The 23,330-nt window shown below is 40.4% G+C and overlaps 1 protein-coding gene across 6 annotated transcripts in view; it reads left to right on the top strand.

The window, feature by feature from the left end:
• ARHGEF6 (Rac/Cdc42 guanine nucleotide exchange factor 6) overlaps positions 1-23,330 on the top strand; it is a 118,108-nt gene that overhangs the window by 17,580 nt on the left and 77,198 nt on the right. For 5 of the 6 annotated variants that reach the window (XM_054545124.2, XM_054545127.2, XM_054545126.2 and 2 more), the window contains 3 exons: positions 16,228-16,312; positions 18,454-18,578; positions 20,136-20,337. In XM_054545124.2, the coding sequence (XP_054401099.1) occupies positions 16,228-16,312; positions 18,454-18,578; positions 20,136-20,337 (412 nt within the window). Of the gene's footprint in view, positions 1-16,078; positions 16,098-16,227; positions 16,313-18,453; positions 18,579-20,135; positions 20,338-23,330 lie in introns of those variants that run through there. The other variant, XM_054545128.2, reaches the window with a different exon arrangement.

The following is a 23,330-nucleotide window of genomic DNA, read 5'->3' as shown; positions in this document are numbered from 1 at the left end:
TAAAATAAAATCTTTATTTTATTTCTTTATTTATTTTGAGACAGAGTCTCGCTCTGTTGCCCAGGCTGGAGTGCAGTGGTGCGATCTCTGCTCACTGCAACCTCTGACTCCTAGGTACAAGCGATTCTCTTGCCTCAGCTTCCTGAGTAGCTGGGATTACAGGCACATACCACCACGCCCGGCTAATTTTTGTATTTTTCATACAGATGGGGTTTCACCATATTGGCCAGGCTGGTCTTGAACTCCTGACCTCAAGTGATCCACCCGACTTGGCCTCCCAAACTGCTAGGATTACAGGCGTAAGCCACCGTGCCTGGCCATGATCATCTTTATAACCCTAGCACCCAGTAGAGGACATGGCACAGAGCAAGTGCTTAGGAAGTGTTTGTTAGATGAAAGATTGATGGAATGACTGAGTACTCAGAGAAGATCTGGGCTGCAAAGGAGACATCCCATCTTTGCACTAAGAATTATGTACTTTATTCATAGGACACTGCCTTAGGCCCTCGCTCAAAGCCTAATTGCTTTTACTTATCTCAGCATGTTAGCATTATGGGTAATCTGGTTGCTCACCCTGAAACTGATTAGAAATAGCAGATTAAATGAGATGAGGTAAGGTATGTGAAAGCACATTGTAAACTGGTAAATAGCATCTAAATAGAAAGTTGTGATAAAGGGAAATGAGGGGCTGCTCTAGATTAGGTATACTGGCAATGGCAGAAACTCTATATATCTATGTACAACGTGGAATAACTGAAATCAACAGCATGTCAGCAAAGGAGACAGAAAAACTATAAAAAGCAGACCCCCCAAACACATAACTCTCTGGGGACTTTTGATGTGGTGTCAGGCATGCTGTGTGGTCTAGTCGCTAGAATATGTTCATTTTCCTGCCTTGGTCTGGGGTTGATTCCTTCCTTGTTAGGGCAGCCTTTTTTTTTTCTTGAGAAGTAGTATACCAGTGCAGGGACTATGAGCTTGAGCTTTGGACGTGGACTGACCTGGTTGGCCACTTATTAGGTATATGCTAACCTCCTAGGAGGTAGTAGTAATACCACTTATTAAGTATATGCTTCTGGCTGGGCACAGTGGGTCACGCCTATAATCCTAGCACTTTGGGAGGCTGAGGCAGGCGGATCACTTGAGGTCAGGAGTTCAAGACCAGCCTGACCAACATGATGAAACCCCATCTCTACTAAAAATACAAAAATTAACCAAGCATGGTGGCGCAAGCCTGTAATTGCTGCTACTTGGGAGGCTGAGGCAGGAGAATCGCTTGAACCTGGGAGGTGGAGGTTGCAGTGAGCCAAGATTGTGCCACTGCACTGCAGCGTGGATGACAGAGAGAGACCCTGGTTAAAAAAACAAAAACAAAAACAAAGTATATGCCTCTTCCTAGGTATAAATGAAAGAAAGCAAGTAAAGCACTTAGCACCGTCCTTGGCACGGAGTGAACTCTCAATAAAAGCTAGTTCCTAATTGGAATTTTAATATATCCCAGTAGATCAGTGTTCTGGGATATATTAGATAAAAAACATTGCATTATTTTTAAAAACAGTTCACTTAGTTCAGTTATGGTAAGCTAACTGTTTAAGAAGTGAGTCATTGATTTTTAGAAAGATTTCCTTTTGAAGATTTAACATTTAAAAAAAATTGGAAGGGCAGGCTGGCATGGTGGCACACGCCTGTAATCCCAGCACTTTGGGAGGCCAAGGCGGGAGGATCACCTGAGGTCAGGAGTTCAAGACCAGCCTGGCCAACATGGTGAAACCCCATCTCCACAAAAGTACCAAAATTAGCTGAGCATGATGGCGGGTGCCTGTAATCCCAGCTACTCAGGAGGCTGAGGTGGGAGAATCGCTTGAACCCGGGAGGCGGAGGTTGCAGTGAGCTGAGATGCTGAGATCATGCCATTGCACTCCAGCCTAGGTGACAAGAGCGAAACTCAGTTTCAAAAAAAAAAAAAAAAAAAAAAAATGGAAGGGTAAACTGTGGGCTTTCCAAGGGTTCTGAGGTTTTACTAGTTACATTTGCAATTTAGACAGGGCTAAAAGTTGAAATAGGAAAAAAAAATCCAGCCATTTTCTCTCTCAGTTCTATTCGGCAGAGACCACTTGTTTTTGGGAAAATGTTTTTAAAAATAAAGTCAAAGGTAAAATCCTCACATATTTTCTAATACTTAACACATCTCTAGAAGGCAAAACAAAGTTGAATATTTCTGGGCGTCTTAGATGAATAGTGATGTCAGACTTGGCCTCTGTTCTCCATGCTTAACAGCAGAAATTAATCCTTCAACATTATTAGCATCTTTCACTCACTATTAAAGTGCTTTCATTTCTGAGTTTGTCTCTGTGCTTTTTATCATAGAAAATAATTCAAATTTAGATTACAGTGTGTTGAAACGTGTTTAAAATAATTTAGATATTATATTTAATTGGTTTTTTATATTTTATTTGGAAGGCTACATAAAGACAGTTTAAATTTCCGTGATATTGCAGCAGCCCAGTGATATCCATGGAACAGAGATTGGAATTTTTAACTACAGTTTCAGACAATATATATGCAATCTGAAGAGTTTTAGGAACTCCTTGTAAGAGTTCTTGTTCTTTCCCTAGCTTATTGTCTTGCTGTTGTTCTCAATGCTTAGCGTGGTCAATTTTTAACTGCTGAAAACAATTCGTGTATGGTTTCCTTTATGATAGCTCAGGACTAGAAATGTATTTGGGGATCCAGTTGTAAAGAGGAACTGGAGAAGACAAAGCAACTGAATTCTTCAGAGACTATGAATTATTCAGTTGTTAACCACAGTAACTTCTTGAGCTACCATTTTGTGTTCTAATAATAGAAACAGTTTGGATGGATTCCTCCGGGTATTGAAAAATCAGATTTTTTCATTCTTTTCTAGTCTATGCATAAACTAGAAGAATGTGAGAAAAGACTATTTTCAGTTGCTCATGTTTACCTGGATGAACTAGTTTAATTTTTGTCTGTTAAAACAGACATATTTATTTTAAAATTAAAATAGCTTGAAATTTTAAAATACACCCCAAAGCAAGATGATCGTTTAAGTTAAGTTAAACAATACAATGAATGGTCTTTTATTTTTGGTGATGATTGCCAAAAACCTCTTGCCTTCAGGAAATAAGCAATAAACCTGATGAATTGGGCATAGTTGAGGGGGAAAATAAAAATCAATGGCTTCTATTTAAAAAACACAGTATGTAATATCTAAAAAAGAAAGGCATTGTTTCTGAATTGGGGTGAATGTACCAAACATATACCAAAAGGAATGCATTTTGTTAGAAAATTTGATTATTAGAATCTTCCTGACTGGAGATGTAAATTACCTTGTTTTAAATCTAACTCACTCTAATTTGGTTTTAATGTTGACTGTAATCCAGGCTGTTTCTGGGGACAACAGAACACAATATACCTCTTTATTCAAACCACACAATTTTGGCCAGCTATCCCCTACTCCAGCCCCATTCTAACTTGGTCTTATTGTTATCATTGAGGTGGCCCTCAAGGATCAGTGTGAGAGGTGATGTGATGTTGCCAGCACAGCATAAGGTATGCAGAGCGATTGGTGATGACATTTGGGGTTAGTACCAAGAGGAAATGCAGAGTTGGGCCTTTGAATTGCAAATGAGGAAGTGTGAAGGCACTTGCCAGTTTCTTAGGGCCCTCCCTTTACCAGTTTTTTAGAGGGGGTTGTGTATGTCCACTTAGTCCAGAAGCTACTCTGTATCTGCATTTCAACATGGGCAATGGCACTTCCTCTGCTATCAGCTGGAAGAAAGACCTATGACACTAGATATCTGTCCGATTAGCTCCAGGCCTTGTCATACCCTGGCAAACTGGGCCTTATCACACAAAGAGATGTATGGGCTTAGAGATGTAGATCATCCAAAACAGCAGGTAGTCACATATCATTTCTATTGGACTTCTGGCAGAAGATTTACCTTCCTAATTAAGTTCTACTTAGGCAAATCTGGTAAAATCCAAGCTTTATACTTTCTTGGGGACTTGAATATTATTCCAGAGATCAGACATGCCAATTGAGTGAGTGAATAGGGCAACAGGGAAAAGAAGGAATTAAATTAAGGTGAGATAAAATGCAGCAGTTTGCAAAGCAGCAAATGAAACTATTATTAAGGACTTGTCTCACCCTCAACAATAACAAAGATGTTTCCCTACTTCTTGGAAGTATGGACGTTATTTTAAGAGGCTTTTTTTTTTTTTTTTTTTTTTTGACAGAGTCTTGCTCTGTTGCCCAGGCTGGAGTGCAGTGGTGCGATTTTGGCTCTCTGTGACCTCTGCTTCTTGGGTTCAAGCGATTCTTCTGTCTCAGCCTCCCAAGTAGCTGGGATTACAGTCACGTGCTACTATGCCTGGCTAACTTTTTGTATTTTTAGTAGAGCTGGGATTTCGCTATGTCGCTCAGGCTGGTCTTGAACTCTTGATCTCAACTGATCCGCCCCCCTCGGCCTCCCAAAGTGCTGGGATTACAGGTGTGAGCCACCGCGCCGGCCTTAAGAGGCATCTTTAAGGTGTCAAACTCTTAACATCATTTATGAAAAGCCCTGCCTGTGAAGCAGGCCTGAACACTAATTTGTATGTTCTTCATGAGGAGGTCTCCAGCAAAAGAGAGGTATGTACTAATAATTTCTGAGAAATGTATGCAAATCAGGAGACTGCAGTCTTTCACTAACAAAAGAAATTTAACAACTTTTTTGTGAGAATATACATTGTGATAGTGGAAATAAGCATTTACACTGTTTGTATAACCACTTTGCATTCTCTGAAGAAGGACTGGTATTTGGGAGTCTGTTGGGTATTGGGACAAATCTTGATTCGAGATTAAAAAATCACCTTCAAGTAGAGACAACAGAATAGAAAATGCTTTTAGGGCTAATGTACCTGTGGGTGACTTCATTTGCCAGATTTTATATAGTGTTCTTTTTATTTCTCATCTTAAAACAAATTTATGTATTATTGCCTGGCATAGACACCAGGTGTTCAGTAAATATTTGTTGAATGGATAATGAATGGGTATTTGAATGGAAATGAACTTTTAAAATTTCATTTTAGATAGCTTGTGTATTTAAGAGTCTACATGTAGATGGTCAGGAGTTGACTTTTATTCATAAAAATGACTCTTAAATGGGTAAAAATGAGGACAGAAAGAAAGCTGGGTTTCCCCTAAGATAACATTACTTTATGCCAAGCTAGAGTACTTGTTTCAAGTTTTTTAAAAATTAAAAAAAAAGAAAATTAAAGGTGTGAGGTACTAGCTCCTATGATGTCATATGGAAGCCTTTTTCTACTTTTCCAGTCTCTAGGCTACTTCTTATTTCTTCTATTACCGAAACTCTCTTGCTTTCACTGGGCTTTCAAGGTGTGAGCTCTTCATGTGAGGATTCTCTAACTGTGATTTTCTCCAAAGTGATCTCAGGCAGTGACTTCACTTCTTTTTGGTGAGGTAAATGCTTTGTCAGCATTTTAAAATCATATTCTTCAAAAAAAAAAATAACAATTTATTTTTGGCCGGGCGCAGTGGCTCACGCCTGTAATCCCAGCACTTTGGGAGGCCGAGGCGGGCAGATCACGAGGTCAGGAGATCCGGACCATCCTGGCTAACACGTTGAGACCCCGTCTCTACTAAAAATACAAAAAAATTAGCCGGGCGTGGTGGCCGGCGCGTGCAGTCCCAGCTACTCGGGAGGCTGAGGCAGGAGAATGGGGTGAACCCGGGAGGCGGAGCTTGCAGTGAGCTGAGATGGCGCCGCTGCACTCCAGCCTGGGTGACAGAGCAAGACTCCGTCTCAAAAAAAAAAAAAAAAAAAGTATTTTTACCAGGTGATGGAAAATATATGAGCCTTGATTTATCAAATTCTACTTAAAAAAATTTGCCTTTTCCTCCTCTTTCCTTCTGGGAAAGGCATGCCCAAAGGGCAGGTGCTTCTGGTGGAAGAAATACCTGTTTGAATTTTAGATTGGGAGAGAAAACTGACACTTAGCAAGAACTTGTTCAATGTCTGTAAAGTGAGCACCATGCCTGGCACTGTGGACTCCTGCCTGTTGGACAGAGGCAGCATGTATGTGTGAAAGAGTGGAATTTAACAGCATTTAGCAGTGTTTGGTTAGGTGTCCAAATTAGTGGTTCCAGAATCTAGAGCCTAAATGCAAGAGGAATTCAGAAATAGGGAAGCCTGTTGTGTACTGAGGCATAGTGTTTGGGGAAAACACCATGGAAGGGAGTGATTTGGATTGGGCCCTGAAGGATAGCTAGCATTCAGATGATTGAGGGAACTTTCTGAAGGAGAAGTATAAATGTCAGAGAGAGGCACAGTGAAGAAAGAAGATTCTGGAGCATATAAGGAGATGACGGTGAGAAATGATGGGCCTGCTAAGGTCTATCTTAGAGATGCTTGAGAAGAAATTATTTTAAATTTATTCATTATTACTATTTTTGAGATGGCATCTTGCTCTGTCACCCAGGCTAGAGTGCGACAGGCTAGAGTGTGACAGGCTAGATTGCCGAGGCTAGTGGCGCGATCTCGACTCACTGCAACCTCCACCTCCTGGTTTCAAGCGATTGTCCTGCCTCAGCCTCCCCACTAGCTGGGATTACAGGCGTGTGCCACCACACCCGGTTAATTTTTGTATTTTTAGTAGAGACGGCCGTGTTGGCCAGGCTGGCCTTAAACTCCTGACCTCAAGTGATTAGCCCACCTCAGCCTCCCAAAGTGCTGGGACTACAGACATGAACCACTGCGCCTGGCCTTGAGAAGTAATTTGAATGCTAGTCTGAAGAGGGTGGACTTGATCTTGGGTTATATTAGGCTTTTTATTGGATGCCTTTGCTGTGTTTTGAGAGACATGAGTGCTAACTAAAAGCATCATTTCTGATGTCTGTGAGATCTGAGCTCCTGAATGCCCACCTAACAGTGTTTGGATTGTTTCCTAAGTGCAAATCCTGTTTGGAGGAAGTTGGAGCAGGATTCACTAATTAATTTATGTCTGTTAGGCATTGATGAGTGTCTCTGAAAATGACATACTTTTGAAAAAGTGAATCACACAGATATATAAACGGGAAGAGCCAAAAGTCTTTGCGAAATGAATGGCTGAAGGTAATCTCTAAGTAAAGAGAGAAAATAATAATAACTTTGGCACAGCATCCTTTCCTCCAAGTTTAGCTGGTGTTAGGAGGATTTTGGGCATGTGAATTGTAGTCTTTCCAATTACACGTTACCCCTTCTTGGTGCTGGTGAGTTGCTTTGCCATGTCCCATTGTGCTCTGGCTGTGAGTTGGAGCTAGTTTTAGAGCATAGGCATGAACAGGGGAGGGTGGCTTGTAGTGTTTGCCATTTATTCAGTTTTACAACAAAAACAGTTGAAAATATAACCAATTCCAGAAAAAGCAGTAAAATCCCACAGTTCTTTGCAGCTTCTCTTCTCTATAATAATGAGGTCATGGTGCTTTGTGATGGCATTTAGAGGAACCTCTATTACCTGGGACAGGCAAGCAATTGTGGATGTTGCCCACACTTAGCACACAACTTAAAAAATTAACAACCATAGAGTTTGAAGCACCTTTGGTCACCTCGTGGTCACAGAGCTTAATTTTGCTGATGAGTACAGGTACATCTAATTTTAGATGTTACATGTTTCCTGGAAACTTGCGTGGAGATTGTTTTTTTTCTTTCCTAAGTGATATCTCTTTCTGAGTTTATTATACTTTCTGCAATACTTTTTCTTCAAGTATGATTAATCATCTATTGATGAGAACAGCTAAACTCTCATTAATTAACCAAGTATCTATTGAGTGCCTACTGTGTGACAGGCACTCTTCTAGACACTGAGGATCCAGAAGTGAAAAAAAAAAAATTGGCATCATGGGGCTTACGTTCTAGGCATAATTTACCTTTATAAGTCTCTCTGACAGAGCATCCTGTCAATCAACCAATGAATGGTTATTTATCAAGTATTTCGTATATGTTGAATATTGGGGCCAGGTCTGTGAGGGAATGTGGACTTCAAAGAGTCTACCTTTTAATAGGAAATTCAGGACTAATCTCAGCGCCTGCATAATGAATAAAGAATATTGGGTTGATAGACCACTGAAAGCTTAAATTTACAACATCTCTACAGACTATAAAGCTGTAGCTGTTTGGAAAAAAGAAACATGAAGGTAGGTCAGTGAGGACATTATGGATAGCAACAGGTGATACTATTGGAAGGGCTGCCGCTGAAAGTGACTAGCGGTGGCTCTTTTGTTTCATGGCCGTCGTTTCTCCCTAGTCTTTGTGTGGGGCTATTTACCACCAGTCTCTGCCGTAAATTCTGGTAGGCTCTGGGGCTCCTACCCTAAATCTTAGTAGCTGCTAGGAAAGCAGGGACCAAGGGAGCCTTCTCTCCATAGATGAGGGTCCTCTCTAACTGCCTGGATTGTTAAACAGGCAGGGAGGAGCTGCTGACTACTGAAATTTCTGAGAGTATTCTCACAGACTTCATATATTTACCTTGATTCTCTCATCACTAAGAGTTCTAAAATAAATAGTACCCTGAATGTCTAGGGCATTTGTTCATCTTTTATATGAAGGGACAAGGAAAAAGCATAAAGGATGTTGGACATTGATTTGGGAACACATGTCTGGCCATTCTTCAATGTAAAAACAAATTATTTTCCAAAAGTTCATTTTTAAGTGATTATTAGGGGCACAGAAAACATTTTCCCATAGAAACAAGGCTCAACACGGTGATTATGTTTTCTGGCTGGCCCACAACAGCCTGTTGAATACTTAATGTGGCTGAACTATAGAACTCACAGAGGCTAAGTGGCAGGTGTGATGCTGTTTCTGGGAAAATGTGTTCCGCATTCCAATTTGGAACACTAGGGAGTCAGTCCCTGTTTCTAAAGGGGTGGGAGTGGGGGCATTGGAGAAGACACCCTCAGGTCTGGCACACAGATGCTCCAGCAGCTGAGAGATCACCCATCCACCCCACCCCGCAAAACTGGCCACCAGTGTGCTTTTGCAAAGGCTCTGGTGACAGGAGCACCGGAGGAGGGGCGGGAGCCGGCCAAGCCACAATGGCTGGCTGACTGTGAGGCAGCTGAGTCTAGGCCTCCTGCTTCCTGTCCTTGGCTTGGCAAGGGCTATTGACGAGAGATATTTCATTTTTCCCTTTCCTTCATGCCTACTCTCTTTTTGGTGAGATTATTCAAAACCAGTTGTTCCTTCTTCTTTTTTCTTTTCTTTTCTTTTTTTTTTTTTTTTTGAGGCGGGGTTTCGCTCTGTTCCCCAGGCTGGAGTGCAGTGATGCAATCTCAGCTTACTGCAACCTCCGCCTCCCAGATTCAAGCCATTCTTCTACCTGAGCCTCCTGAGTAACTGGGATTACAGGTGCCCACCACCACACCTGGCTAATTTTTGTATTTTTAGAAGAGATGGATTTCACTATGCTGGCCAGTCTGGCCTCGAACTCCTGGACTCAAGTGATCCACCTACCTCGGCCTCCCAAGTTGCTGGGATTACAGGCGTGAGCCATTGTGCCCAGTCATCAGTTCTCTTTTGCTCTCCCTTTATTTAAACCTGTGACTGGCCCCACTAAGATGCCTATATTGTTCCTCATTCATTCCCCTCTTACCTGAACACTTAATACTCAACTAAAGATAAATCTCTGTTATAGAGAAAGGGGTTCTCCCCTACAGGAGTGCTAACAAGGAAGAATGGGAGTCCTATGGTGATGCTGAGGTAGCCATCAGGGAATGAGATCCGTGACTTAATGAAGAGTGAGGGAGCATGCTCAGATCTTGGCTTCTGTCATAGGAGCTCCATGGAGCTGAACTTCCTGGCTCTGGATTCTGTGAGGTTCGAGTAATCTAAGAGTCCATATTAGTTATGTAAAGTGACTTTATAGAAATCCACAGAGCCAAAAAGAAAACATAGAGAGTTAAAGCTGTCCATGATCACAGTCCAAATGCCACGATGCAGTGGCAGCAAGATAAAGCCAGAATTTATAAATAGGTCATTTAAAAATGACATTTTGAAAAATCAGCTTGTAAACAGGTTATAAGCATGTTAGGCTGCAATACCCTAGGCTCTCTTTGCTCTGATTCTGTAGTACTCCACACATTTCTGATTATAATTTAGCTCACCAGAGAGATTTCTCTACTGGGAGAGAGTGCTCTGGCCAGAAAATGGGAGTATTTAATCTTCTTAGTGCTTCATTTATTTTTAGTAAAAATGAAGAAATTGGCCCTTTGGTTTATGCATTGGCATTTTGTGAGCTTGGCTAGTGTGAGTCCATTCTCAAGAGCCTTGAGAACTGAAGACCTGATTCTGGGCCTTGGGGACCCAGCCAAGATGCTGCCTTTAAAAGCCCCTATTTAGATGATGGACCACAAGACCTCTCACTGAGCTCCTTTGCTCAAAGACACTTTCCAGATGGGAAATGGAGCCTCATAAAAGTAGTGTTGCTTTCCTAAGGTCCTCACAACTTCTCAATAGTGACAAAGCTGAGATTGGAGTCAAAGTCTTCTGACTCTCACATCAGTGCTCTTTCCAATACACTGTATGTTGTTTCAGCCACAGGCACAAATTAGATCTTGGAGAGAAAGGGAGGAAATAAAAGTTGAGAGCAAGGTTTGCTCCCTTAAGTTTGGTCCATATCAAATAGGAACAGCTATTATTTAAAACCAGGCAGAGTAGAAATGCCATCCACTATATTCTAGTAAGTGGAATACCAGTGGGTAATGAATCCAATTTCTGAGCTAAGAGCATTATTTGTTGCTGACTTTGTGACTGCTTTTAGTAGGAGCTATGTGCACACATCCCAGATCACGTTCACAGAGCCAGGAGCAGTACCACCCAGTGAAATATGACTAAGCAGCTCAGAGTTGCTTGCTCTGTTGCACTATGTAACGACATTTCCACCAAAGTTCAGGGGTGAACAGAGGCAGTGTGCTCAGCTGTGAGAATTAGAGAATGTGATTCAAGATGAGCTAAGTTAATTTAAGATTTTGTTCAATAAGAGCAATAAGAACAAGGAAAAGCTGGAATGTTCCTAAATATTTGGAATCTTTTTTAAAAAACAGGCTTGAAATATAAGCTGTATGTCCTTGTGGTCCCAATGAATCACTTGCTTTTCAGTTGATTAGACTTTTAACTCTTGAGTAATGGAACCTATTATAATCACCCCCAACCTTAAATTACCTTTAAATAGAAGTTGATTGGGTGTTACTGAAACCACATGACATTAAAGATGATCAGTTCTGAACCAGGGTAGGGTATGCCTTCTTTTCTTAACTAAGATGTGGCTAGACTGCTGTGACTGGTTAACTCAGGTGGTTAGAGCATGATGTCAAGAAAATCAGGAGGCTAGGTGTCATTGCACGTGGCGCAGATGTTTTAGCTTGGTTCTGTAATCACGAGCTAGACCCCTACCAGACCAGGACCTCACAAATATGGACCGTGGCTCACGAGGCAGACCTGGTTCAACAAATAGGAGGAGCTTAGTGTAGCTTTTCCCCTCTTTTGGCAAATGTGGCCAAGTGCCTCCTAGGTGAAGGCTGACCCTTGAAATGGGAAGGACAGCACAGGAATTAGGCAAGGCCCCTGCGGAGACAGCCTTGTAATATGGAAGATTTTCTCTTTGCTACAATTAGTTGAATTAATCATTTTAGAGGTGATAACAAACTCGATGCAGATGATACAGATGCTACTTGTATTGACAGAAGCAAAGGATTTCTTTTTGCATACAGACTCATGGATTGCTTTTTCATTTTTTCTCTATGTCTCATGGAAACATAAGGTGTGCATGCAGGGCTACAATGCCCCTCAGAGCATTTTCTTGTGTATCTTTATTGGCTCCATAATTTTCCTGCCCTGTGACTTAACTACTCTGAGTCTTAGTTTACTCATTCGTGGAATGGGGAAAATAATTGTACTGACATCATGGGCTTGCTGGGAGAATCAAATGCAAATAAAAAAATATGTTTGTATCTTAGTCTGTTCAGACCACCAGAATAAAAAGCCATAAACCAGGTAGCTTATAAACAATGGAAGTGTATTTCTCATAGTTCTGGAGGCCAGAAATCCAAGATCAAGGCATATTTAGTATCCTGGTGAGGGCCTGCTTCCCTATTCATAGATAGTACCTTCTCTCTATGTCCTTACATGGTGGAAGGGACAAGGTAGCTCTCTGGGGCCTCTTGGATAAAGTCAACAATCCCATTCATGAGATCTATGCCCTCATGATCTAATCACCTCTAAATGACCCCACCTCCAAATACCATTATACTGGTGATTAGGTTTCAACATATGAATTTGGGAAGGGCACAGACATTCAGATCATAGCAATATGTATGTGACGTCCAAGCGTGCTGCCAGGAACATAGCAGGAGCTCAGTAAATCAGTAAACAGTAGTAAGGGAATAGAACAGGGAGTTGGGAAAGTTTCTTCTCATATGCTTCCTGGCTTTTTTCAGTTTAGGGAAAGTGTCATAAAATAGCATACATGTTGAACCTGAGAACTACTCCAAAAGGTTCTATTTGTAATGCTATAGAAATATTAACTTCTTGCAGTTTACACTGGCAGATCCCCAATAATTCACAATTAACACCTGATGTTTAGTGGTTTGCAAATAGGTTTTGCTGTCATTGGGAATATCTAGAATAAAAAGCTGTGGGGAAACATTTAAAAATTAAATGTCTGGGCTGGGCGCGGTGGCTCACGCCTGTAATCCCAGCACTTTAGGAGGCCGAGGTAGGTGGATCACTTGAGGTCAGGAGTTCGAGACCAGCCTGGCTAACATGGTGAAACCCCATTTCTACTAAAAATATGAAAACAAAAACAAAAACAAACAAACAAACAAAAATTAGCTGGGTGTGGTGGCAGGTCCCTGTAATTCCAGCTACTCGAGAGGCTGAGGCAGGAGAATTGCTTGAACCTGGGAGGCGGAGGTTGCAGTGAGCTGAGATCATGCCACTGCACTCCAGCCTGGGGGATACAGCAAGATTCTGCCTCAAAAAAACAAAAAAAGTTTGATTTCATCTACTGATGTAGGAATGCAACTTAGGTTGGCTATATGTAAATACTTAAAATATCTTTAATAAAGTTTAATCCCTGTCTGTCCTATTGGTTAGAGTAAATGTTTTTATTGTTGTTAGATTTGAACCTTGCGTCATCTGATTGCAGGAATGATACCTTGACACCATCTAGCAGTAGTCTAAGAATGTGGTAAGATGAATGGAGGGAGGGAATCCTGCTGTTCATCTGACCTTCACGGATCTAACTGGAACTAACTGGCTTTTTGTGCACCAAAAATAGGTATAAAGAAAGTTCAGCTAATCTGGGACTCAGTCACAAACCAGAGACACTGAACAGACTAGTGAGGCTTGCACAGGGTACTAGAAGATGAGTATCATCATGACTTGGCCATGATTTGACTTTGACTTTGAAAAATTTCATTGAAAATGACTTTGGAAAATTACATACAGCATAAATGTGCAAATTCACGTTACCTTTTTAACAAGTTCCAGTGCTTTGCGGACAGAAAAGGGAATTGGTTCTCCATTTTGGATGTATAAATGAGTGGGATTAGTCCTAGGAAAGTGGTCTGTACTGTAATCTACCTTTCCTTGTTCTTCTCACACCCTCTCTACATTGGGGAATTCTCCTTTGCTTTCTCCTATTTGGGGACCAGAGCCCTTAGTCTTTCTCCACATCATCATCTCTAAACTTGGTCTCACACTGCTCATTTCCACTAAGACATAAATAACTGATAGTGGCTGAAAATGTTGTGATCCCTCCAGATAATATTTCCATTTTCATAGGGGAGCTCTCTGAAGTGCATGGAAGAAAGATCTAGGGTGGAATTTTCAATATCGTTCAATTTAGGACTTAGAAGGTATAGTGTGGTGAAGGGTGTTTGTGGTTGTATCTGATTCTCCAGCTACTCTGCAATAATAATGCTTAGGCATTGCTTTCTCTAGCAGTTCCCAGAGGCTTCTTCCAACTCTTTCCTCTGTAGTTTCTAGTGCCTCAGAATAGGCTTGCAGCAAGAAGAACAGTGTCCGTGGATAAACTTGAGTATATTAGGGCTTTCTCAAAAGAGAACCGGGTACAGTTCAGGAAGCTTCCCTCAAGCAGATGCAATGACTCTTGTTGATGCACATTTCATTTTCTGATCATTTTATTTATTTTCAAAATCAGTCAAGTACTTGTACAAGTGAATAATACCAGTGTTGCCATGTATAGGCATTTAATAACCCTGGATAAGGAACAACTAAAACCAGAGGGAGAGGTTTTTTATCACAACTTTTGCTCTCATGCCTTATTCTGCTAATATTTAACTTCTGCTTATTATTTTAGATCTACTCATCTCTACCACACCCACCCAAAACATGTATCCACATGCACACACACATGCACACTCCCATTAGGACTGATGGGCTAAAAACAAGTAAATTTTTTTGCTTTGCTGCTATTTTGGCATACATGTCATTAACATTTTCCCAGTTGATCAGTTCTAAGGGAGACTCAATAAGTCTGAAATCCCCTGAGATACTAGACACTCTCTCTAGTCTATTGTGTCTTGTTCACCCAGGCTTTGACAAACTAAAACAGAACTCTTGTCAATGTATTTCTGGAAAAGTTTGAATTTTATATTGTAGCATTCAGAAATATATTTGGATTGTGTTGTTGTTTAACTCTTTAGTAATATTAGCATTACTCTTTTACCAGAAATATATTAATGTCTCGTTTTTAGATGCAACTGGGCCTTTTGGTCATTTTAACTTTGAATGCAAAACATTCATTGATTAAATGAATAAAGCAGTGAATCCTAGAATAGGCAGACTTGTGTAGGTTTGCATTTGCATGTATCTTTATTGACCCCCCAAAACGTGAAAAATTGATATTATATATTTTCATTCTAAAAGCAGATTATAGGTTTTCAAGAACATGTACAAAAAAGATAGAAATTTGTCTTGATATGGTTCCCAGAAAATATGCGGATTAAAAATGGAACAAATGGCTCTACCTAATGGGAAGACAGACCCTTTAAAATCCTATGCCCATTACCAATCATGTCCCATATGAAAAGGTACATTTTATTTCCATCACCACATTTGGGGAAAAAATGATGCAATCTGTTTTCTTTAAGAGACTTCTAGACATCCTGGAACACAATGTTTTTAGAAGGGGCATTTCCATCCAGAAGGTGGGCATCTGGTTACCTTCAGATATGCATACTTACATTGTTGGCTGGCAAATTAATAGATTGTACCTGTGCATGAGAACACTTCTAATTTCAAATATACATATTTGAGACTCAATATATTTTAACACACTGGCTACATTTCAAAGGTAACAGGTAAATTGTATTGAAAACAACATCTGATTGGTATCTTCACTGGGGACAATAGCATATCAGATTGACAGTTGACTGGTAAAGTGAAATGTATTTACTTAATGTGTTTTTTGCCAAGAGTTGAGTAGTATCAGACAGGCCAGAGGTCATATTTGGGAAAGTCATCTAAAGCCAGGAAGAGCCCATAGGCCCAGGCAGGCAAATACTTGAATTCATGATGAGCTGAGAGGGGCAAGGTCAAACAGCAGAAACAGAACTGAAGCTGGGAGCAAAAGGCAGACCTGGGCAGAAAGTTTGGGCAACATGGAATTGGGATCCTAGGCAGTTGGGATGCAGCGGGTGGCAGTGGGGAGGAAGGAGAGCAGAGAAAAAGGCACTTCTGACAGTGACTCAACTAGGCACAGCTAATAAACTGTACAGATGCAGGCATGTCAAAAAGGCTCCACCTCCTTATTTGTGGACTGTCGAGGACACTGTGTAGGTGATGGGCATTAATTGTAACCCATGCATATGAGCTTCCTGTAACTGGGCTGAAACTATTGATACATTCAGGCCAGAAGAGTGGGTCTGAGTATGCGCTGTTCATTTCCTGGTGGGCGCTGCCTTCTCAGCTTGGCTCTCATTTCCCATTACTGCTTTGCTCTGACTCACTGATGGCCTGCCACATGTCATTAGGAGGCTCAGCTGCTGCTCTCATTTCTCCCAAAGGTATACAGAGGTTTGTGTCTTGGCTTCTACACTTTTTTTTTTTTTCCCCCAGAGAGCTGGAGGAAGTGGCCTTTTGATAGTTTTGTTTGTTGAGTTGAATACTTGTAGCGTCTTATGGTTTCAATTTTCCTTTCTCATAGGTATTTGATCCTGATGACCTTTATTCAGGGGTCAATTTCTCCAAGGTACTGAGTACTCTTTTAGCTGTCAACAAAGCAACAGAAGGTAAGCCGGGCTTGTGATTTATATGTTCTGGGTGACATTTTTGAATCCATGTGTTTGTGACTACCCTAGGAGCCAACTCTGGCCAGGATTGTTCTCTTGATGCAGATTTTCCCCTTGCTCCCCCAAATACACCCCAACAAATGTCAAATGCTTGAATTTTTCATGGCTTAGGATTTAAAACATACCTATCATAGATGTTATTCTAATGCCCTTAATATAATGATAAGAACCAAGAAACTATTCCATTCAAAGCTCTGAATAGCCAACTGAGTATAACAAAACAGAAAAGAAAAAGGAAAGACCAGTTCCCTTTTTCATAGAGTTTACAAAATACAGCCGTCACTTCCCTTTCTCCCCTAGAGACATATTTTTCTCATTGTTTTACGTATGCCTTTGTCCATGTAAAGGAACCCCTCAGTAGCCTTGCACCAAAAATGAAATCTTAGGGTCATAGGGAGTGAAAATAATATCTTTTATTTAAATGTTTAACACCTACCACACTAGAAGTATTAAATATAAATGCTAGTAAATGTGAAGAAAATGATGATACACTTAGAATGTAACTTCACTCCTTCCCTGGTATATTTTACCAACAGCTAGATAGTAATAATCATACTTAAAATGCTTTGAGCTCTTGCCCTGGATCTAGGCTGTCATAAGAGCCACAGGTGATCTCATCCAATCCTTGAAACAACACTGGGGGTAGGTATTATTATTATTAGGTCCATATTACAGATAAGGAAAGTCAGGCCAACAGTTGCCCAACTAGAAAGTTAGTCGCTGAGTTGGGATTCAGACCCACATCTAAATGACTACAGAGCCATTATGCCCAAGCACGAGGCTTGCTGCTCAAACTGTTGGAGAGTCAAGAGGCTGTGTGCCCGGCATCGCCAGGTGCTACAAAAAATGTCAAAGCTATGGTCCTTGCCTTTGAGAAAATTACTGTCTATTTAAGGAGACTCAACTTACCCACGTGAAACAATTAGAGGACAAGAACAGACAATATAATCAAGTGCCAAATAGGTTAGAGCATCTAGGAAGCTATCGAGTAATTATAGTTTTTGTCAAAAGAGCTGTATATAATAGCAATACATGTAAAAATACTTCTCCAAAGTTGTTCTTTTGCTATTTGGAAAAAAAATGCTTTTGAGCTATTGCAAGGCGTATAGCTGAAAGTACAGCTAATTCAAGTAACTATATTTAACACACATGACAACTATCCAGTTCTAGTCAGGGAGGATCGTGTAATTCTAACATTATGCCACACAAATTATACGTTCCTTTGCCAAACTCTCCTAGCAAGTTTTACAGTCTCTTCCCTTGCCACAGATATTTATAAAATACAAGGAGGTGAAAGTTAAAACCCACAGCATCAAGGAAATTACTTGGATACTGAGCTTGTCGCCTAGGGAATGTTTGGGCTTTAGACTTTTGCAGTTTATATCTTTTAAAAATAAATGGAGAGGAAAAGAACCCTTATTTAAATTTGTCAAGAAGCCAGCTCCTCTCTTTTGTATACTCTCAACAAACTGAAAACATCCAGCTCAGCTCTGGCCTGGTCGAATTTCACAAAGTTTCAAGGAAGAGAAGACTCTTGAATCTGATTGTTAAAAAAATTATTCTAGTATCAAGATTGCATCTTTCCCAACACATCTCTTTCACTCTCATTCTCCACCCTGCCCCACACACATCAGGGAGATTTTACATCATATTGTTACGTGTGAGTAAGAAATGAGCCACTGAGTTATGGGCCAAAAACAAAGAAAGAAATTTGAAATATTTCAAAGTAATAAGAGCCACAAACAGCTGTTTGGTACCCAATATAGTTCTGCCTTGGATAACAGGGCATACTGTTGCAACTGGTTCAGGAGGGAAGAGTTGTAGGGAAATGGTTAAGAGAAAATGTGGTTCTGTCGCTGTTTTTCATTCTACTGGAGCACGATGGCCAGTAAGGTTAAGAACAGGAAGTTGGCCACCAAAAAGGGAAGGGGGATTGAAATACACTTGGCATGTTCATAATGATAACAGTTAGAATTACAGCCAGGATGCCTCTGATAGTATCCTGAGAAAGATGATGTTATGTGGTAGATGTTTTTCTGACCTGAGTGGTTCCTTTAACATGCCTTTTCCTCTTTTCACAGATCAGCTATCAGAAAGACCATGTGGACGTTCCTCTTCTCTTAGTGCTGCTAATACTTCTCAGACAAACCCACAGGGAGCAGTTTCTAGTACAGTTTCAGGGCTGCAAAGGCAGTCAAAGACAGTGGTAAGTATAGTCCCCAGTTCTCCGTCTGTTTTAAAATCCATAAAATTAGATTGATATCCTAGTTGCATCTCCATATGTGGTGAGACAGCCATCCGGTTTGTTTTGGGCATCACTGAGAAAACTAATTATAAACCGAGCACCAATTCAGGCTGGCCCGAAGGAGCAAATCAAAGGCATGTGGTGGGGCAAAAATCCGGATTGAAGCTCCAGCTCTGTCCCTTACGAGAATTAGGCAAGTCACTTAACTGAGAATGCTATGCAAATGAAAGTCATTATGGCTACTTTCTGATGGCAGTTTGCTGTTAATTTCCCTATCCCTTGTTTTATTAGAACTAAATAGTGCCTGACACATAGTAGGCAATCAATAAATATTGATTAGTATCCCCATTATTATTGCCATTTTTATTTTTCTCTTTCCATTCCTAATGAGGAAGGCTTGATTTTAAATTTCAGTCTATGATGAGCTTCTATATTGGGATCTCCCAGTTGCCTTTTCACTTGATCTTATTGGGAGCTTTTATTTGGGAGGAAATGCCTCATCTTCTGCTCTTTGGGTGAAACCTTTATTTCCTGTCAAAAGCCACCCACTTGCAGTAAGACATTATGACCTATTACTTCCAAAGCACTTGAGCATGTGGTTCTTAACTTTTTTGGATCACAGATCCCTTTGAAAGCAGCACAGCAGCATGGCACATGTATACATATGTAACTAACCTGCACATTGTGCACATGTACCCTAAAACTTAAAGTATAATAATAATAAAATAAAAGAAAAGAAAAAAGAAAAAAAAAAAGGCTGATGAACACTGTAGCTCTACACCCCTGGTACCCTCTCAAATTGTATACAAAAGCCCATGTGTATGAACTTATTTAGACAAAGATATGTTGTGCTTATCAGATTCTCTAAGGGGTCTGTGACCCTCAAAAAGGAAGTCCAGTTTATACATGACAGATTAAGAATTCCTGACTTAATACATCCATGTAATAAAACTGCAGTTGTACCCCCTAAATCTATAAAAATAAAAAAATGGAAGAAAGAATTCCTGACTTAGGCAACTATGGGTTATTTGATCTTTGCATATAAATAAGTCTTAGCCAAATTAAGATATCCTTAGTAATTAGGAGATGGGAGGCAGATTTTATGGAGGGTAGGTTAGTACATCTTGGTTATATAATTATGTGGACTGTTTGTGTGTTGAGTAGAGGCAGGGTGGAATAGCTTATCCAGGGTGGAATAGCTTATCACTCTACTTTGTTATCTGGCTTAGTTAAATAGATAATCTTTAGATAATGGGGAGGGGTGTTGAGAGAAAAATGAAAGCTATGACCCACTTCAAAATACACATTCTCACAAATGCCAAAGCTTACATACTGTTTTGAGGGATTTATTAATCCCTCTGAGACCCATTCATGGATTCCTAAGTTAAAAACTCAGGACTGAGACGGATCTGGGGTTTTGTCTTTGCTTCCTCCACTTCATTTGCCTAAATCCATATCATTTCTACCCCTGCCTTATTTAGATGAGTACTTAATCTGGTGTGGCTTTTGTTTCTCTAGGAGATGACGGAAAATGGAAGTCATCAGTTGATAGTAAAAGCAAGATTCAACTTTAAGCAGACTAATGAGGATGAACTGTCAGTTTGTAAGGGGGACATCATTTACGTCACTCGAGTTGAAGAAGGAGGCTGGTGGGAAGGCACATTAAATGGGAGAACAGGCTGGTTCCCCAGTAATTATGTCCGTGAAATTAAATCCAGTGGTAAGTGAAGTTTTTAAAAGCCTTTTTGATTGTGACTCTTTTACTTTCTTGGTATTCTTACTGAAAATTGTGTAGTTTTAATTGGTTAACAGAAGCTGTTTATACTTGTATGTGTATGCCAAAAATAAGAGTAGAACAGAACTGGGAAAAATCTGTGATTAGATATTTTGAAACAAATTGTATTTAGATTACATTAAGGCAGCAGAAAAATAAAAAAAGCAAAGGAATTCAAAGCTCAGACAACTGGTCCACCCTAACTGTATCCCTTTATGTCTACTAATTCTAGCCCATGTAATATAGTACATAGTCCTTCTCACCACTCTAAAACTTACCATGGCAGAATCCAATAATAAGAGAGGCCATGTGCTAACTTCCTTTTTTTAGCCTTAAGCCCTGTAAGCAGACCTGAGACTAAATGCCTCAGACGTGAGAGATAATAATGATAGGGCTGCAGGAAGCTGTCTGGCCACTTTGATTCTGAACAAGATTGCCCTTAACTCACTGCATACTGCTAGCTGTTTACCTATTTTCTGTAACAATAGCCAGAGAATGAAATCGAATTGCTCTTCAGTAGTCTTTTCTTCTCTCTCTCTTTTATTTTTTTTAAATTTTTTTTAGACAGGGTCTCACTCTGTTGCCCAGGCAGAGTGTAGTGGCTATCACAGCTCACTGCAGCCTGGACCTCCCGGGCTCAAGTGATCTTCTTGCCTCAGCCTCCCAAGTATTTGGGACTACAGGTGCATGCCTCCACACCCAGCTAATGTTTAAACTTTTTGTAGAGACAGGATCTGCCTATGTTGCCCAGGCTGGTCTTGAACTCCTGGGCTCAAGTGATCTTCCTGTGTCGGCCTCCCAAGGTGCTGGGATTACAGGCATGAGCCACTGTGCCTGGCCACTCTTCAGTAGTTTTCCTTAGAGTTTTTTTGATAATTCACTTGCTCTTTATTGTTTAAGAAGGTAGGCTCTGCTGATATTGCAAAAAACCCAGCAAACCCTTATACATAAAAATATGTCACAATACACATAAAACAGCATTTAGTTATTCACATTATTACATCTCTTTACTTTTCAAAAATATTTACGCAAGGGCTCTTTTGAGTGGTTAGCTCCTCAGCGCATTATTTCTTTTGTAGATATCTTATTGCTTTTTCAATGCCTCAAAATTGATACTATTAATTAATTAATAAAATTATAGGCTCACTGTAAGTAAAATGAAACATTGTGGAAATACACAGTTGACTCTTTTTTTTTTTTTTGGGGGGGGGACGGAGTCTTGCTCTGTCACCCAGGCTGGACTGCAGTGGCGCGATCTCGGCTCACTGCACCCTCCGCCTCCCGGGTTCATGCCATTCTCCTGCCTCAGCCTCCCCAGCATCTGGGACTACAGGCGCCTGCCACCACGCCCGGCTAATTTTTTTGTATTTTTAGTAGAGATGGGGTTTCACTGGGTTAGCCAGGATGGTCTTGATCTCCTGACCTTGTGATCCGCCGGCCTCAGCCTCCCAAAGTGCTGGGATTACAGGTGTGAGCCACTGCGCCCGGCTATAGTTGACTCTTGAACAATATGGGGATTAAGGGCACTGAGCCCCCATGCAGTTGAAAATCCATATATAACTCTGAGCTCTTGCGAGCTGAAAATTTGATTCATTTTGATATTCTTGAAGGCTGGCACCTGAGTGGCATCTCATTAAGGGCTCAATTCATTCAATATGGACCAGGTACTAGATGAGACACTAAGAATATCAAGAAGCATTCCATCAATTTCATCAAGAGGGAAATATGTGAATATTTGGAGGCAGCTGTCTTTCTCCAGAGTAACTTGATAGGATTTCCCATACTTTCCTTGCCTTCTCTAGAATGATTTCAATACATAAATTTCCTTCTTCAAACATGTGGAACTTGAAGACCCTTAAAGGCAGTAGGATCATTAGGGCTTATTAGTTACTTCTAGATTCTAGTGTTCAGAGCATTGCTTTATTTTCATCACTGCCCTAAAGTTACGACTTTAAGACTGAGAATAAATAAAACACACACACACACATATATATACACACACACACACACAAAGAAAATCCATGTATAACTTCTGAGTCCTCCAAAACTTAACTTCTAATAGCCTACTGTTGGTTGGAAGCCTTACTGATTCTATGTTATATGTATTATATACTGTGTTCTTATAATAAAGTAAGCTAGGGAAAAGAAAATGTTATTAAGAAAATCATAAAGAAGAGAAAATACATTTACTATTAGTTAAGTGGAAGTAGATCATCATAAAGGTCTTCATCTTAATTGTCTTCATGTATAAATGGGATGGGCCTGCAAAGTTCGAACCCATGTTGTTCAAGGGTCAGCTGTATAATGTAGATAATGGAAGTTCCTCTTCTCTTTGCACTCTCCCCCTGATAACCAGAGTTAGGAGCTTTTTCCTAAAGTGTTTAAGATAAAATTAATTTTCACACTTTTCTGTGTTCTATGTCGTGTTAAAAGGGGTATCCCCTTTAATGGAATATGTTTACTAACAGATTTATAATTATATACCTATATGGAGACTTCTTAGCATTTTTAATTACTGGGAATCAAGAAGGTTCTATTGAGCCCTGGAGTATTTCCACAGGCTTTGCCTGGAATTTCCTTGGTTTTGATGATATTCACAGATGATTCTTACCTCTCACTACATCTTTCAATTGATATAATTTTGTTGACAGGATCCCTAAAAGATTTTCCAGGTTCACTCTAACATTGTTCCCTGATACAATGTCTTTATCTGCAAAACTAAAAGGAGCAGTAATTTTGTCCAGGAATCCCAAGCACTGATGAGGGGACCTGGGAAGTGAACAGCACACCCTCACTTTGACGACTCTCCTTATAATGTCCCTCACTGTGATTCCTTGTAGCAGTCTGGCCACTCCCTTATAGACTGCCCCAGGTTATTTGCCCTGGTCTTAGGAGCCTTCATTTTAAAATTTCTCCTATATTCTCTCTGGTTTAGGACT

The sequence above is a fragment of the Pongo abelii genome, chromosome X (genome assembly GCF_028885655.2).
Source record: "Pongo abelii isolate AG06213 chromosome X, NHGRI_mPonAbe1-v2.0_pri, whole genome shotgun sequence".
NCBI classification, from domain to species: domain Eukaryota; kingdom Metazoa; phylum Chordata; class Mammalia; order Primates; family Hominidae; genus Pongo; species Pongo abelii.
This window is presented reverse-complemented; position numbering and strand designations above follow the sequence as displayed.